Here is a 16,815-nt window from a genome sequence, read left to right on the forward strand (position 1 = left end):
TATATATATATATATATATATGCGTGTATATAAGTACATTTGTGTATGTATACACACTATACACACAGGTAAACATTATTACTACGTATTTTCTCAGATCTCTGAATAGCCCATTCTAACATCATTCACTGATGCCACACACATAGTAAGTGCCCTGATGCATGGACATGGGACAGCTAAATTCCTAACTGAATTTTTACTCTCTCCCTTGCTCTCTAATTCATAGTCTCTTCCACTTTGTATTATTCTCATATACACACGAATGGGAGACATTTACTACAAACCGAACTGAACTAGAAATTGCTACAAGTGATTTCAATAAGAATGTGTTTAAAGACTGTAATGTTTATTCCATGATGTTATGAACAAAAAAGAAGATGCCTAGGTTTTATTTTGAAAACACAGAAAGTGAGGGGATCAGAAGGGGATAAATATACGTTCTCCATTGCGAGAATGTTAACATCTCACTTCTGACCCGGAGAAGAGTTAACCAACTCCTGTAACAAGCATGCCAATAACCAAATGGAATAAGTTCCCTGCACTAAGTCAAGAATGGAAGAATGAGGAGGTTTGGACCAGCAGCCACTAACTTCACTGCCTCTATTTCTAAAAGGTACCATTACAATGTCCATAGGAGGCAATAGTAAGCAATAAGCTCCATTTGTTGAGCATACAAATGACCCCCCAAAAATTAACACTATATATGCCAGGGAGTCTCAATCTTTTTAATCAAAAAAAAAAAATTAAAATTTGGAGTGTTAATGCTATTTTCACTGTTGTTGTATTTAACATTGCATCAATCTTCTTATTGTGCCCCCATCACATTTCCCCTACCCCAAATCAGGCAAACTATCGTGACCTATATATTTCTAAAATTTAAAGTGATTTTAATGTGATTCGATTTGAGCATTATTTTCTGACAATTTCAAGCTCGAGAGTCACTGCCAATGCCCCTACACTGTAGCTTCTCCTACGGGATTTTAAAGCATCATAAAAACTCAGCAGTTGAAACAGCGTCAAAGATCATCTAGTTCAACCTTTATCTAATGCTGGAATCCCCTCTACAACATTCCTGAGAAGGGTCATCCCGTCTTAGCTTAAAGGCCAGACATACATACTCCTCTATCTTCGACTCCACGAGGTAACTCTACTTCAGTGGAAAGTGACCAAATACCACCCACCACCCCTTCCTCTCCCCTTCAAAGCTCAGTAGTATGTGGGGTCACTGCTCAGGGCAGAGCATAGAGAACACTGGCTCATAAAGGTCTCACCTGACACTTAGTAAATGACCCCTAGTCACATATAACTTCTCTTCCAGAAGAGAGAGAGCATGCCAACAAAGCACTGCAAATACAACAGAGCACTGCCCAATTAAATACAATAAACTTCTTAACACAAAGGCTGTCATCTGTCACCCACACTGATAGTCAAGGTGGCTCTCTAGAAGAGAACAGCTGGCTCTGTTTGGCCTTATTAGCAAAATCCATACTCCAGTGCCAAGACTAGACCAAAACAAAATGGAATCTAAAGTCTCCTTAATTGGCTATTCCCGCAAGTCAAGATGAGTCCCTGGTTTGGATTCTAAACTAAATATTTATAAAAAGCATTTGGTAGCAAGAAGCTATTCATCTTAGGATGCCCCATTAATAGCTGTGACAATGATGTGTGAGAAAATTCTTTTCTAGTTTAGAGTCCCTTTAGGCAAAAGAATCTCTACTGTACAGTCAAATTCAGGGCTTCATAATAAGTCATTAATAGTGCAGTACAGGAAGTGGTTTGTGGAATACTGACTGAAAGGTTGCAGTCAACAACAACGTAGTGCAATGTTACAGGGGCTACATTTTGAATTAAGAGTCCTTTTGTGCAACAGGTGAAAATAATGAGGACTAGACACAAGAAAATATTCAAGGGAGTGTTGGGTCAGGCTAGCCTCCTGGCAGCCACAAAGAAAGCCAGATGCCCTGTGCTGTGAGTTTCAACATATGATTGATGACTCAAGCCCCTTTAGAATAGTGTCTTTGGAAACGGTTTGCTGTGGCTCTGGCCAATCCTCTTTCTCATGCTGATTTCCTTCACATAAATCTCCCGCATGAATCAACCAGGGCAGTGGTACTGAAGGGTAGGCTGAGTAGGACTGGGCAAGGAGTATCTGTCATCTTTAAGAGTGCCATAATCCCCGCAACCAGAAGGATCTTCAGATGTGACCTTGGGCACCTTAGAGAAAAAATAAACTTTGCCCAACTGTCATCTTACTTTAAGCATTTAATGGTTTGCCTTCAGGTACCATTTATGCAATGGCCACCACCATACCCCAGTGCCTGGCCCATGGTAGACACCCACAATGTAGCTGATGAATAAAGGATTGAGTGGGTGCCCATCTCCCTCCTCAGGAGACACCACACTCAGGATTTCACCCATTGCAAAGGTCTGGCTACAGTATATGATGCGAGTGTGGCCGCTCAAGGATGTAGTGTCAGTGTAGAATGCTATTCGGATCCGATCTCCATCTTGCAAGATGAAGCGATGGTCATAGCCAGAGGAAGAGGGGTCTTTCACACCATCTAAGCAGCAGTTTGTTCAGAGGTGGCCAGCGCAGAGCACCATCTCAAGACTCTTCTCTGAGGCGTTGTATTACAGAGCAGTGTTACGGTGCCAGGGTTCAAATCGCGGCTCTGCTACTACCTACCTATGTGATCTTGAGCAAATGACAGCCTCTCTGGGCCTCAATCTTCCCATTGTAAAAGTGGAAATAATAAACGTGTCTACTATGTCACGGGGTCACTGAAATGTTTAAGAGTTTATGTACAGAAAGGGTTCATATGTACAACAGCTAGCTGCTCAGTACGCAAGGTTCATTGTCATCTCTCAAGTGTAGGCCAATATGGCCACAGTGGGAGATACGCAGTATCCCAGGAGGCACCGGGGTTCAACATTAGCTGTTGGGCTTCTTTTGGAAAAACCCCTGTTCATCTTTCGACCCTGTAGGGTTCCCATATTGTGGCAATTAAAGAAGATGTGCAGAGGGAAGTCCCTGGGGAAAAGCTGCTGAAGGTCTGTCTGCTTGTCAACGAAACTTCTGAAAAAGTTTGCTCCGTCTACCCTAAAAATAGAACTGGAACCTTTGTGGCACGGCCACTTCCCGCATATCTAGACCGGGTCACTGTGAGTCTCCCCAGGCAATTATCCACACGCTCAGATGTACTTCCCTGAGAAATGAGAACATGGTAGACACAAGAGGGCTGCTCTCAGACCCAGAGAGGTCTCACAGATACTGAAGGGATTATACTTATTCTGTGTAGCCTCCAGGGCAGAACTACAGCCAAGAGCTGGAAGCCCCAGAGAGGCCCTTCTCATACATACAATGGACTTTGTATCAGAACCATCCCAAAAGTAAGGAATTAGATGCCTTCGGAGGCAATTTAGTTCTCCTTCCACTTTATTTTTTTGGACTGGCAGAAGCTGGGTACCCACTGGTGTGGACAGTGAAGAAAGGACTTGCCAAAGACGAACAGCTAGAATTTCCTGTGTCTTTCCATTTCATTAAAAATGAAGGTCTAATAATCTGACAGTTTAAATGCAAGATGCCTTCTTGGACTTTTTTAATCGATAGGGCATAAATGTCCATTAGCCACAACAGATTTGGACCCGAAATTTGGAATTCACTGAAACAGCTTGCAAGATATTAAAGGTCTCTGTCCCCTGAATATATTATCCCCCCACCCTCTGCTTTTTGTCCAGTGAGGAAATGGAGCAGTTTCTCTATTACCCTTTAGAATAAACCTATGAAAGGTAAAAATTGCTTATTTTTCCTTTAAAAAATATTTGATTTTGTCCAATCTCCTCAGTCATTCAGTGTAGGCTACCTCGTTCATTGTAAACTTTTAAACTTTTCTCTCATAAAAGGTACAAATAGTCTTTAGGAGAAATTAGTTAAATGGCTCCCAGAAAGCGGTGTTGTTTTTTACCCCTTTCAACCACTGCTGTAAGTATCCCAGGTCACTAATAAAAGGTAAACAAATCTGAAAATTAATCAGATGTAACAGATGTGATTAAAAGGAACACAATGAAAAAGAAAAATGATGCTCATGCTATGGCTTTTCTTTTTCTAAATGCCATTAGACCTGCCCAAGGAAGTGAATAAAACTGTAGCTACTAAGCCATTTATAGGAATAAATATCAGGAATTCAAAAGATAGCAACAGAGAACGGTGTGGTCTGGAGTTAGAAGTAACATGAGGCTTCTCTCCCATGGCTGCTGAAGGCAGGCTGAGCTCCCAGCATGCAGAGAGAGGTGCTGAATTGATGGGAGGGAGGGCAATAGCAAGTTAAAGGATCAACATTATGCAGGCCAACTCAACTTGGCATTTTTCCACCCCAATCACCACAACCAAAATGCAGCGTTACGATTGGAACTCCTCCTTTTGACAATAAAGTAACATCAGAACTACGTTCAGGAAATCCAGTTGCTGGAAGATGTTTAAGGAAACACAAATTCACGAATGCCCATTTCATGACCTACCAGCCACCCCCAGCCCACACATACTACAAGGTAAGGCCCAGATTCTCAAGTGAGACTATAGTCAATCTCAAACTTTCTCAGCATGTGGGGAATAAAAAAGAAAGAAATGGAAAGATGAGACCAAAAAAAAAAAAAAATGCCTGGAAAAACAGCCCTAACTTTGGCACTGTACTTCTTCTTTTGTCTCTGTATGTTCCACATTTTGTTAGTGGCATTTACACTTCTGTGGCTTTTTTTGGTTGTCATTGTTAAATGAATGTTTGCCTATGAAATAATAAAAGATGCATTAACTCCAAGAATCTGGACCATTTCTTTGAAGTCATGTAGGCACATTCATTCAGTTATGTCTTCCCCTTTCTAATTCCTATGAACAAGAGCAAAATATAATTAATTAATTAAAGCTCGATGAAGATTTATGAGTGGACTCTCTTCCCAAATTGTACCCCTGTAGCTGGGTGAGGCAGCTTAACTAAAACATTTCTGAAAAACGCCATGAGCCATGAAGTTTCTGACTGGCGTATCATTTATGATACCCCTGGGGAGGAGGCCTTGCCTAAGAAAACCGAGGCCCAGCACCCCATAAGGTTCTCATTACAAACAGGAATGTGCCAGGCCAGATGCACTGGGGGTCGTCAAGCTTTGCAACCCCTCCTCCCCCCAAAAAACTCATAAATTTTGCGGAATATATTGCTTTCCCTTGAATTTTTATGATTATGTTGAATTTAAGGAAACTTATCCCATACTTCATCATTTACCTTAGTTTGTCAGAGTTTTTTGATATCCACAAAGTTCTATGAACTTTCTACTAATCACGTTTTCTACATCTTAAAACTACAAACCCACATATTTTCAGCCAGCCGCGAATTTTAAACCTCCTCTCTTTTTCTAATTTTGGTATAAAATCGCAGGCTGAATAGATTTCAAAGTTCTTCCATTGGCCAAACTCACCTCTACATCTTGTATCAATGCAATGCACTTAATGAAAGATGGAAAAAACTGGCAGTCAGGGTATAAAAGGTAGTCACTTGGTACCAAAAATTAATGGGGATGACACTGTAGCATTCATGGCCCAAGTAAAAGACTCCCCAACTCCAGAGTCAAGGGGAAGGGCAGGTATGACTGGACATGGTGGGTTAGAGTTGGGCACCTAGATAAAGTTTAGTGGTCGCTCACATTTTAACTTGTTTTCGTGAATTTTAGTGATTTTAGTGTTATTACAACTACTTTATAATAACATGGATTCCAGGTTTGAAAATTTAACCGATCTCACATTGATGACCAACCAAATAAAAAATCTTTCAGCTAATTGTGTATTAAGAGGGGCAATGTCTGCCTCACTGTAGCTGTGGTAGTTCTTAATACTATGCCCAAAGCAGAAAGTCTTCCTTAATCCAGAAACCCAAAGGCAGGGCAAGGGCTATACAATCTAGCCTCATCTAATGAGATATGAAACAGGAGACGGAAAGATCACACTCTACCCATAAACATTTGGACAGGAAAAAACTACGAAGCCAGATGTAATCCTGTGCTAAATCAAATTATAAGAAGCAGATAAAATCACAACTTTATTCAATGTGTCATTTATCACGGGTGACTAATGCATTATTTGTATAAAGTTAAAATTGAGCTTTGAGAAACTATGAAATAAATCAAATGCCCTATTTTATGTAATTTTAACAGACAGATCCCATTAGGATTCTGCTATGCATAGCTGTTGGTTAAAATCATTGACCAGTATCCTTATAAATTAATCAACTGAGGTAATACAGCCTCGGCTGTCATTATTTGCTACTAAACCACATTTAGAATTCACTTTAACTCTTCAAGCTTCTTGAACTAGGTTTATCAAATTTCTATTTTTTTCTTCAAAATACATGAATGACTGTGTTTGTTTACAAAAGCCTGTATGGTGAACACGTGCCACTGGTGTTTTTTCAATGGCATTAGTGTGTGCATTGGCATTTTATTATCATTTCTTGGTAAAATGCCAATCAGAAGCAGACAATAACAGTCTTCATCCTTGTTAGTCGGCAGTTTTACCACTGGTCTAAGTATGCGTGCACTGCTGAAGTTTAAACTGTTATAGAACTTCAAAACCAGTTGGCCAAAATATAGTTAATAGTCAACTTTTTTTAAAGGTCCATTGTGGCTCTTGTGTTCCTCCTGTATCTCTAATACTCAGATACATTTCATTTCTGATTATGAGACCTGATTTATTAAGAACACATAAGTATCTACTGTTCCTCCTCCTAGTATGTACCTTAATGTCTGGTTAATTTAACTGAGTGTTTTCTCTCCACTAAAATGTCCAAGATCTCTTTCTTCATTGCCTTTCATCTTTCTACCTATATTCTCCTACCTGCATCATCACCTTTAAGTTTGTACTGTGAAGACAATACGATAATCTTCCAAGGATTTTTTTTTTCAAGATTATTTTTAATGCTTTGAAGTTGCCCATCAAAATCTATGTCCAACTCTGTGAAGGTAGGGGTAAAAACACCTATCTTTGCACGTGCATGTTCAATGAGGTGATATGTGTAAATCATGTGATGTAACACCATGCAAATGCTAGTTCTCTTACCCCAACTATCGATCCATCTTACAGAGTTCTTAAAAAATCAACACATATGGAAAGTTTTCTGCATATCCTTTGGGTAAAATTATAATATGAATCCTCCAGAGGCATAAATAGAAAATGTGAGAGGGCTAAAAATATATGTTAGGAAAACCCAAATCCTGGGTTAGCGTCCAAAGCAAGAACTACTTTAAAAAAAAAAAAAAAGAAGAAAAGAAAGAAAAAACAAACAAATAAAAAACGCAGGCATCTGGCTCAAAGGAGATAATGCTATGAAAGTGTGGAGAAAAATATTCAGCAAATGTTTGAAGGCACGTTTCGCCACCTCTTTGTACATCAATCCAGTGATTGTAACAAGTGAAGATACCTTTTATTTTTAAAGTCAGCACAATTACCCTTACAGCATCGCCATAGATACTAATGTAGGTATACCTCATGAAAAAAATGCTACATGTAAAAATCTAAAATCACAAATCTGATAAGCTTAGGGCTGTTTGGGATAGATATTACTCTCATCAGCAAGGAATTCCCTGCAGGATTCCTGGCAATCGAGATGCCCACAGAGAGCATTTAATTTATAAAACTGTAATAAGTATGCTATTTCAGGAACATATCAATTGAAGGTAAGGCAATACACTTACCTGTATCTGCCTGACCATCGTGATTGTAGCTCTTTTCTTAGACCTCATTCTTGCACCCCTGAACAATCGCTTCACAATTTCACTGCAAATAGCGTTAAGCGGGTTATTGGACATCAATCCATGTATTTATTCAACAAAAAGTAAGTAAGCACCTACTGTGCCACTGTTCGAAGCACTAAACGTGCAGCAGCATGTAACGCCTCCATCAAAATCTCTCCCCTCATTTAGCTCATGGTCTTGACAAATTTACAGACCTTCCTCCAAGAACTAAATCTGGAACTTACACCAAAGAAGAGCGGACTTATGTGAGGTCAGTTATACCTCATATTTACTTATGGAGTTAAAGCCAATGCTGATTAGTAAATATTAAAAATAAGTAACAAAGGCCTCATCAGTCTAGTCCACTGCAGAGCCCCACAATTTTGCCAGCAATTGTGCCAATTTTGAAACATTTGTTTCGATTGATTCAGGAAAGCAAATTTTCATTTGGTATGTCTTTGAAGAATGCTTACAAAAATATTTACATAATTCAGACAATCAAAAATGTCATCAAGAGTTTTTTGGTTGCTCCTGAGCAAACGGTGGTCAGTGTCAATGAGACTACTCCACTCAGCCAAACAAAACTTGAGCAATTATACGATGCATGTGAGTTATCAAACCAGATAACTCAGGGGCCAACGTCAATTGTTTACTATTGAGAATTGGCTGCTCCTGTTCTTCTAACCAGTCTAAACTTCTGGCTTTCCATCTCCCTCTGGACTGTGCTAATAGTAATAAAAGAGTTTCATGGGCCTTGATGAAGATTATTTCTCCTACTCTGGCTCATTCTCTCTCCCCTTGTAATTCCTATTTCACTCGCATCCATGCCACAGAACTTCCCCATATCTAGTTCTACATTCCAAAGTCAAGTCAGTGAGGCCAGAGGTCATCTTTCACATTCCTCTCATCTCCTTCGAAAAGTGACTGCTGGGTACAGAGTAGGTACACAATGAACACATTCTTCATAGAGCTGACAAACACTGAACTAGGCATGAGGGCTCCTGACCCAGCTTTGTCACTTACTAACTGTATGTCCTTAGACAGGCAACTTTCCCATCCTGGGCCTCAGTCTCCTCATCTGTACAATGAGGAGGCTGGACCAGATGATCCTAAAGAACTGTCCAGTCTTAAAAGACTAGGTTTGGAGAATTGATTAATGTCTACACACCAGAGCCAAGCCTTTTGCCAGCAAATAAGCAATGACTAATTGATGACATCTCTCCATGATTCCATGACGCTTCATCAAAAACATCCATCACATCAGAATTTAATGTAGTTACTGTGGCTGTGCCGACCTGGCATAAAAACAACCAGTCCCTTTGGATAATTAATCTATTTTTTTTTTTAAAAAATTAGTTGAATGACATTCCGGAAGGAGAAATAAAGCCTCTGTGATTGCATTTTTTATTGTTCACCAGATAGTTAAGTCGTCATGTACATACTGCCACAGTCAGAAGGTTAATCTGACCTCATAACACACTCATTCTAGCTGGTTGGTTTGATCAAACCAAACCAGAGACCCAAAGACCAAGAAGACATCAGACGCCTAAGAAATTTCTTCTGATGACGATTGATAAAGCCAAGATTGCAATTTCAGCAGCACTACAAGATAAGTAGAGTTTATTTTTTATTTATATACAAAAGAAACCATTTCAATGTTATTTCCAGGAGATACGTCACCGACAAAACACAGGAATACAGTTTAATCAAGCTCACCAAGCAAACTGGTATCCGCAAATGAGATACGGTTTTCACTGAAGATGGTAGACAATGCAGAAAACTAGTATTTGGAAATTTAACAAAACAATCCATTCTTTATAGGATAGAAGTAATGTGTTCTTTCTTTTCCTTTTTCCAGCAAAAGGAACATTGAAAAAATAAACAGATGAGTGATTTTGTGTTTGCAATGAAAACAAAACCTGTTTCCTTAGTTTATTTCCCAATGTGTGGCTTTTATACCTTCTTATACCAGCACATGCTTATTGAAAATCCAAATCAAAGATTACTTTAAATCACTGATTCTCTTTTTCAAATGAAGCAAAATGCACAGGTACATAAAATATAGCATTTCATAAACTAAGCATTCCATAATCAAAATCAAATTCTAGCTGTAGTGCTATTGTCAGCCCTGCTTAAATCATGCCATTTTACCTAAACACTCAGATAATCTTTCTCAACTCAGTAAGTAGGTGGATGTTAGCAGCTAAGGTCATCGAAAAGATTTACTTTAAAATAAATTCAACAATTCAGAGCATCACCCTCTCCATGGTATAAAGTGTGCCTTGCTTTGAACATGCATATAAAATTTCATTAAAGTGCAACATAAAAGTTTTACATTAGAGGAACCCAGTGCTGGACCTTTGTTTAACAGTCATGATAATTTATGGCGTGGATCTGCTACAGTTAAGTAGAAAAACAGCCTTTTCGTGATGAAATACAAGTCATAAAGGCTGAAACTCAAGGAAACTAAGTGGAATCCCAATCCTCCGACCACTCAATTCTTCTTCAGATTTTTGTCACACATTCTTCTCTAACGGTCTCCATACGGATTGAGACACACTATCAGTCTGTTAACTCCTATACTCCTATGCCTCCAAAGTTGGATTGTATTTTTTTCGGTTCTAAGCCTATCTTAGAATGCTTAGAAATTCTATTATTTCAAATCACACTGATAAACATCATGTTTTCATTTTGCCTTTTCCTATTAAGCTTCTTCTGTAACCATTGTTCTTTCTCATTACTTTCCACAAAGAGAGCAGACTGACTAAAGGACCTTCAAACAATTACAATGAGAACACTATCAAACAGGCAGAGGGCCAGTATTATCACCAGGATTTACTAAGCAATTATCTTTAAAAGATAGGAGCATTTGCCTAGAATACTTTTTGAGATGATGGAGCTCTACCATCAATCAACAGATGTTTACTGAGCACATGTGATGGGAAAGGCACTGTGTTAGATGATGCAAGAGGGCGATACACCATCCCTAAGAAACAATGTGAATATTAAAACATAAACAACTTAATGCAACAGTGGTGAAAAGAGCAACATCACAAATCCAAAGAGCATCCACTTACTATGTAAACTTAGGTAAGTCACTCAACCTTTCTGAACTTCAGTTTTCTCATCTACAAAATGGAGCTAATAATACCAGTCCTGCCAAATCCACAAGGTTATTGTGAGAAACAAATAAAATAATAGATGTGGTAAGTTACAAAGCTTTGGAAAGAAGTGTTAGCCACCTCCTACTCCCAGCTTTGCGGCTCCGAATCAACCAGATAAATATACCATGGTCTTCTTTATGCTCAAATATCAAATCTTTGAAATTAGGGCATTCAAATTGAAATGGACATTTACCAAGGGCTTGAGTTATGATATAGATATAGATATAGATATAGATATAGATATATCTATCTATCTATATGATATAGATATAGATATATCTATAGATAGATATAGTTATATCTATCTATATCTATATCTATATCTATATCATATAGATAGATAGATAGATAATTTGCCAGCCTTATGTTTTAATTAAAGGGGCATCCATAAAAGAAGTACTAAGAGACTGTATCAGTACATAAATTGTTCTTTTTTTTAAATTAAAAGTAAAATGCTGAGCTCCATGGCTAGTCAATTACATGGCAATTCCACATATTTTTTTTACACAATGATAACCTAGACGATCCAATCCATTTGTTTTAGTGAGAGCTAAATGTTTGAGACCACACAGTAACAATAAATGCTAGGCAATGAGGTTTCCTGGGAAGACACCTGACCTGGAAATTGGGAGATGTGGATTTCTGACCTAGCTCTACTATTAACCAGGCCGCGTGAACTTAGGTGAGTCAAACAACCTCTCCAGGGCTGTTTGCTTATCTGTAAAATGGGGATAACACCTGCATATTTGAATTTACAATGACAGAATGGGATGGCATATGAGAAAGGATTCCACATGTTGGAAAGGCTCAGACAAAATGTCAGTTATTAATAGTGTAGGCTCTGGGGATCAGCTCTGAATTGCATCACTGAGTAGCTAGTGATTCTATTACTTCATCTGTAAAATAGAGATCATAACAGGTCCTATCTCATAAAGTTGTCTGAAGGATTAAATGAGATTGAGTATTTAAAGTACTAGCTACTGGGTGATGTTTAGGACACAAAGCAAATATTACTTAAATAATAATAGCAATGATGATGATACGTTGTACCACACACAGTGAAACATACATACATACACACACAGGCACACACACACACTTCAAAACGTTTCTCCAGGTTGTGGTCTAGAGTTCTTTAATCAGCAATACGTTTTTTTCCATTATCAGTAAACCAGTTTTTTTAAATCTCTCTTTCTTTATCCTATGGCAATCAGATAAAAAAAAAAAAGACTAAACTAAAAATGAAAAATGCAGTCACGGTATAAATTGTTTTGTCTACAGGAGAGGCTAATCAAGTATATAGCAGTTTCCCTTTTGAGGTATGACCTACGGCTATAAGCTCACAGGGCTACAGCTTCTAGACTATTCCAGAAATGGCCATTTTATTGGACTTTTACGATTTTGAAATTACATTAAATATGTGCAAATTTTGCATGCAAGAAATAGTCTTAGCTAAGAATAATGGGCATGAAATAAAGGTTTGGTACACTAAAGTCACTTCTATTCAACAATAATTAGCATGTTTAAATACAATATAATTTTTATCCATCCACAAAATGTTTAAATGTTTGGAATCTCGTTTATGTCTATAATGACAGATTCATTTTTGAGGCAGTCATTTTCAATCCTGATTTGTATATTTTAAAGTTGTTAAATGCTTGACTGAATCATTAGCAAAACAATTCATGTATCATTAAACTGATTTCTAACATGAGATAATTTTCTTCCTTGTCCAATAAATGCACCTTTTAAGATTTACGGAGATAGCTTTTATTCTTTGGGGAGGTTTGGGGAGCTGTGGAAGAGACTTGATCACAAACTAGCTAATTTTTCCGCCTTAAGTCTCGCCTCTCCGTATACCACCTTAAGAAACTCACCCCCAAATGGTTTGCTGAATGAATGCTCAAACACCCTGGAGAATACATATTCTACTGGCAAAGGAAACAGACCATAGGCCATTTCTCTTTGAACGGAAGAGAAACAGAGGGGACAGGGGAAAAAGATAAATGGATGGAAGTAGAGAATGAGACATCCTGGCAATTTGTAGGCCACTACCTCTATATTCCAGCTAACCCCAGATTGGAGACAGTTGTGTTCTTTCTCTCTCCCACAACTTCCCCTCCACGAACGGGCTTCTTTCACGCTTCCAGAGGACCGCAGCTAAGGAGGCCTCCGAAGACCTGTGTGCGCAGAGCAGGCTGAGGCAGCCTGGCTGCTGCAGAGCACGGGTCATGCCTGGCTTGAGCTGAAACAGTTCACTTTTGTCTGTAGAGCAGGGTCTCCGCCCCCTGCAAGGTCGAAGAAGACTGGGGAAAGTGTGGGCTGCTGGGGCAGGCCCTGGGGGCTCCCTTCACCGGAGGTGGAGAAGCCTGGCCTGCACATGGCCCCTTCTCAGCCTCGACAGCCCCACACAGACCTTTGAACTTTCTATTTATATAACAGTTTAGTGAGTTTAAGTCTCTTCCTGTAAAACTGCCCATTTGCAAGTTTGCCTCTAATTAGGCTACTTGTGAGACATCACATAAAAACTACAAACAATTGATGCAGTCCTTTGCAGTGAGAAGCCGGCCACTGTCAGAACTGTTTAACTACAATTTTCACTAGGCTTTTTAACGTTTTGATTTTGCTATCATGGTGGTTTTCTTTTCATTTTGTAATTTTAGGAATCTCTCCCCCTCTCCCTTTCTCTCTCTCTCACTTTAGTAATAAAAGAGAAATAAGCATCCCCACATAAAAACCTTGTCCTGTCACAAAGCAATACCTAATCAATATGGGGGGGGGATGCTTATAGGACTGAAAGGCTACAGACTTTCAGTCTCATTTTTGTTCCCCACCTTAAATGGGGATCAATGGCATCTCAATTACTGGTAAACAAGTCCAAATCTAGCCACATGATCTCCAGATACCTCAAGAATTCATTTACTGGGTTACCGCAGGGAAGCCTAAAGAATGATTTAAACAATAAAATTTGATTTTGTTCTTTACTATTTTTTCTTTTCTTAAGAGCAAGTGGTGTCTTTAGTGAGCACAGACATCTGCACCTTCCTCTTCTTGCACAGAATGGTTCATATTAAATTCAGACTCAGGTGAACACTGCTCATTCATCCAGGAATCTTAAAGAACTTGAGCTTTGGCCCTTTAATCGAGTCCAGAGCATGACCCAGTAAGATATTCTTGCAGTTTGTGTAATCCAGGGCTATGTTCTGTTAGGCACTGAGCACTCCCAGACTGGGCACATACGCATAATGCAGCATCATTCATGCCCCATCCTTTCCATTCGAATTCATCCTGACAAATGTGTTTGTTTATAAATGGGCACACACTTTTTGTTTACTATACTCAAGTGTTTGCAAATAACACATATGCCTTTGCATATACAGTCTTTCTTCATTAATTCTAGGAAAATTAGCTCGTTTTTAGCTGGCCTGATCTATTTATTGTCGGACATGTAGGGTTGTGGTAGACGTAACTCTGAGCTATTTTAAGTAAATGTTGAGAAAAGGTACAATGTCAAAGAGATCCTTAAATTGGCTGGTACCTTTTTCCTCCTTAGACCTCCTGGGGAGTTGGGGAGTGGCTGTAGATGCCATCACTCTAAGCAGCTACTTACTTCCCAGAAGGAGAAGTAAACATATAATGAACATGTAATTGGCATGTTCTGGCTGTCCAAAGAGACTTTGGAAAGGTACAAATTTCCATTCAAGGCAACAGCAAGCTTTTTATTTATCCACGATTGTTACAATTATGCTCCTTTCCTCTGTGAGGGTGTACAAAGCACGCACAATCGCATTACACATGTTTACAAACACAGATGCATAAGGAAGCTTATCCCTCACAATCAAACAGTGAGAAGAAATTTTCCTGGATCATGTGCACAGAGGGAAAAGGCCGGCTTATTTATGCAGATGTGTTACACTAATTCATCGCTACTTCAGACAATATCCATGGAATGTCCAAATCTGCATGTTCCTCAACTGATATGGCATAGTTAGGGATCTGGAGGAAAAAAGCTTTTGCATTTTTCTTAATGTAAGAAAAGGTATTCTCCGAAAGGGGGAGGGTGTATCTTTCTGGAAAAATAAAATAAAATCTAAAAGAGCACATCCCCTTTAAATATGTAAGTGCATGTGAATATGACTAAACCGAAAATAAAATAATAAACTCAAAAACCGAATACTTTGTATATGCTCAACATTTGAACTATGCTCACAAAATCAGTTACAACAATGTCTGTTAAATTAATGTTACCCACACGATGTCTTAGTCAAATTCTATGCAAATAGTAACACTGTGGTTATCAGTTGTCTGCAAAATAAAAGTGAAACAGAGTAAAGGCTGTGTGCAGTAACATAATATTTAATTGAGCAGCAATGTTGTTATGATCTTTACTTTTAAATAACGGCATGGTTATTAAAGAATTGTAAGGTAATGTTTCTCTGCAGAGGTGATAACACCGTGCATGACATCAAAAATGCCTTACAGATTAATACTGATACAGTGTAATTTGTGGCTTCAAGGATTTACACGGAATTGCAGTAAAATAAAATCTATTTAAGTTCTTATTATCTTGGATTTGCAACTAACGGAGTCATGATTGGCTACTGACTAAGCGTATGACCCTTTTCTAAAGAAGGAAATTGCCTAAAATATCACATTAGCCAGGGAAATCCTTGTAAAAATACACAGCATTTTAACAACGGCTGCCAGTAGTTGAACATTGTAAAAGATTTCGCACTATGGGTCGGTACTATAGATTATTCTAACTAAATTTAAAAAGGTAAGAGCGAAGAGTGCAATTCCAAGTAGCCACCGCCGCGCCCTCCCCCCATCTAATTCCACAGGCTGTGGGGGGAGAAATTGACACGTTAAAATGTGACAAATTAATAATAATAACGTTATTGCGGAAGATGACTTTTTAAAAAAGTTAATAGATATGTATATCGCTATTTACGCACACGCGCGCTCACATCACGCAGAGAGGAACAACTTTCCGTCTCCCTAGTTACCTCTGCACCATCCTTCAAAAACCTCTCGTTGACAACTTTAAGGTATTTGGGGAAGAGCCGCCTAAACGTTTGAATCCCAGCTGGGTGCCTATTACACAAACCTGCGGCTGCCTCCCAGTGGGGGCGGACAGGGGTCGAGCGGGTAATTAAATGGGCAGTGACGCTGGAGCGGCAGACTTGGTGGCCAACTTCAAAAACCGCCGGTCCTGAAAGCCAAATGCTGAAGTCGGCCCAGACCCGGGGCCCCAGAGCTGTGGCCCCCGAAGCCGCCGCTTGGTGCCCGAGTACAAGGAACTTGGGCTGAGTGGGTAGAAGGGAAGGTGTGTGTGCCGTGCTGCGCAGGGACCGAGGTGGCGGGGGCGGCGGCCGCCAAGGAGACAGCGGGTGGCCGGTGGCACCTTGCTGCTGCTGGTTCCCCAAGGCCGGCCGCCGGCGTTGGTCACCTGGAAAGTTGAGGCATTTCTGGCGGGTAGTAGCCTGTGCCCTAGGAGGCCGGCCCGGCTGGGAGAAAATCCCAGCGGAGGTAGTGCGACTCGGTCCCCGGGCGGCACCGGATCCGATTTGGGCCAGATGCAACTCTTTGGACTTGAAGCGCCAAGCGACGCTTTGGAGACCCGCATCCCTCACTGTGCCTGCACCTCCAGCCACCCCGGCACCCGACAGAGAAGTCGCTGAGGCCGGGGCCAGAGGTGGCCGAGAGCAAGTGGGAGTGCGTCCGGGGCGCCCCCACCGCAGCCCCGGCTCCTTTTAACAAAGGCGAAAAGCCCAGCCCCAGCCCGAGGACCTGCGTAGCAAAGGACAAGGCGAAAACCAACACCTACCACTGCTGCTCCAAGTCCCAGTCCCTGAAAAAGTCGAATAGATCCATAGCT

General features: G+C 40.0%; 1 protein-coding gene across 1 annotated transcript in view; it reads right to left on the reverse strand.

The window, feature by feature from the left end:
• Positions 1 to 16,811, reverse strand: part of AFF2 (AF4/FMR2 family member 2) — a 452,816-nt gene extending 436,005 nt beyond the window's left edge. The window contains exon 1 of the mRNA XM_025047899.1: positions 16,765 to 16,811. Coding sequence (XP_024903667.1) covers positions 16,765 to 16,811 — 47 coding nt within the window. The remainder of the gene's footprint in view (positions 1 to 16,764) is intronic.
• Positions 16,812 to 16,815: the final 4 nt, after the last annotated feature.

This window comes from Pteropus alecto, unplaced genomic scaffold, assembly GCF_000325575.1.
Source record: "Pteropus alecto unplaced genomic scaffold, ASM32557v1 scaffold275, whole genome shotgun sequence".
NCBI lineage: Eukaryota > Metazoa > Chordata > Mammalia > Chiroptera > Pteropodidae > Pteropus > Pteropus alecto.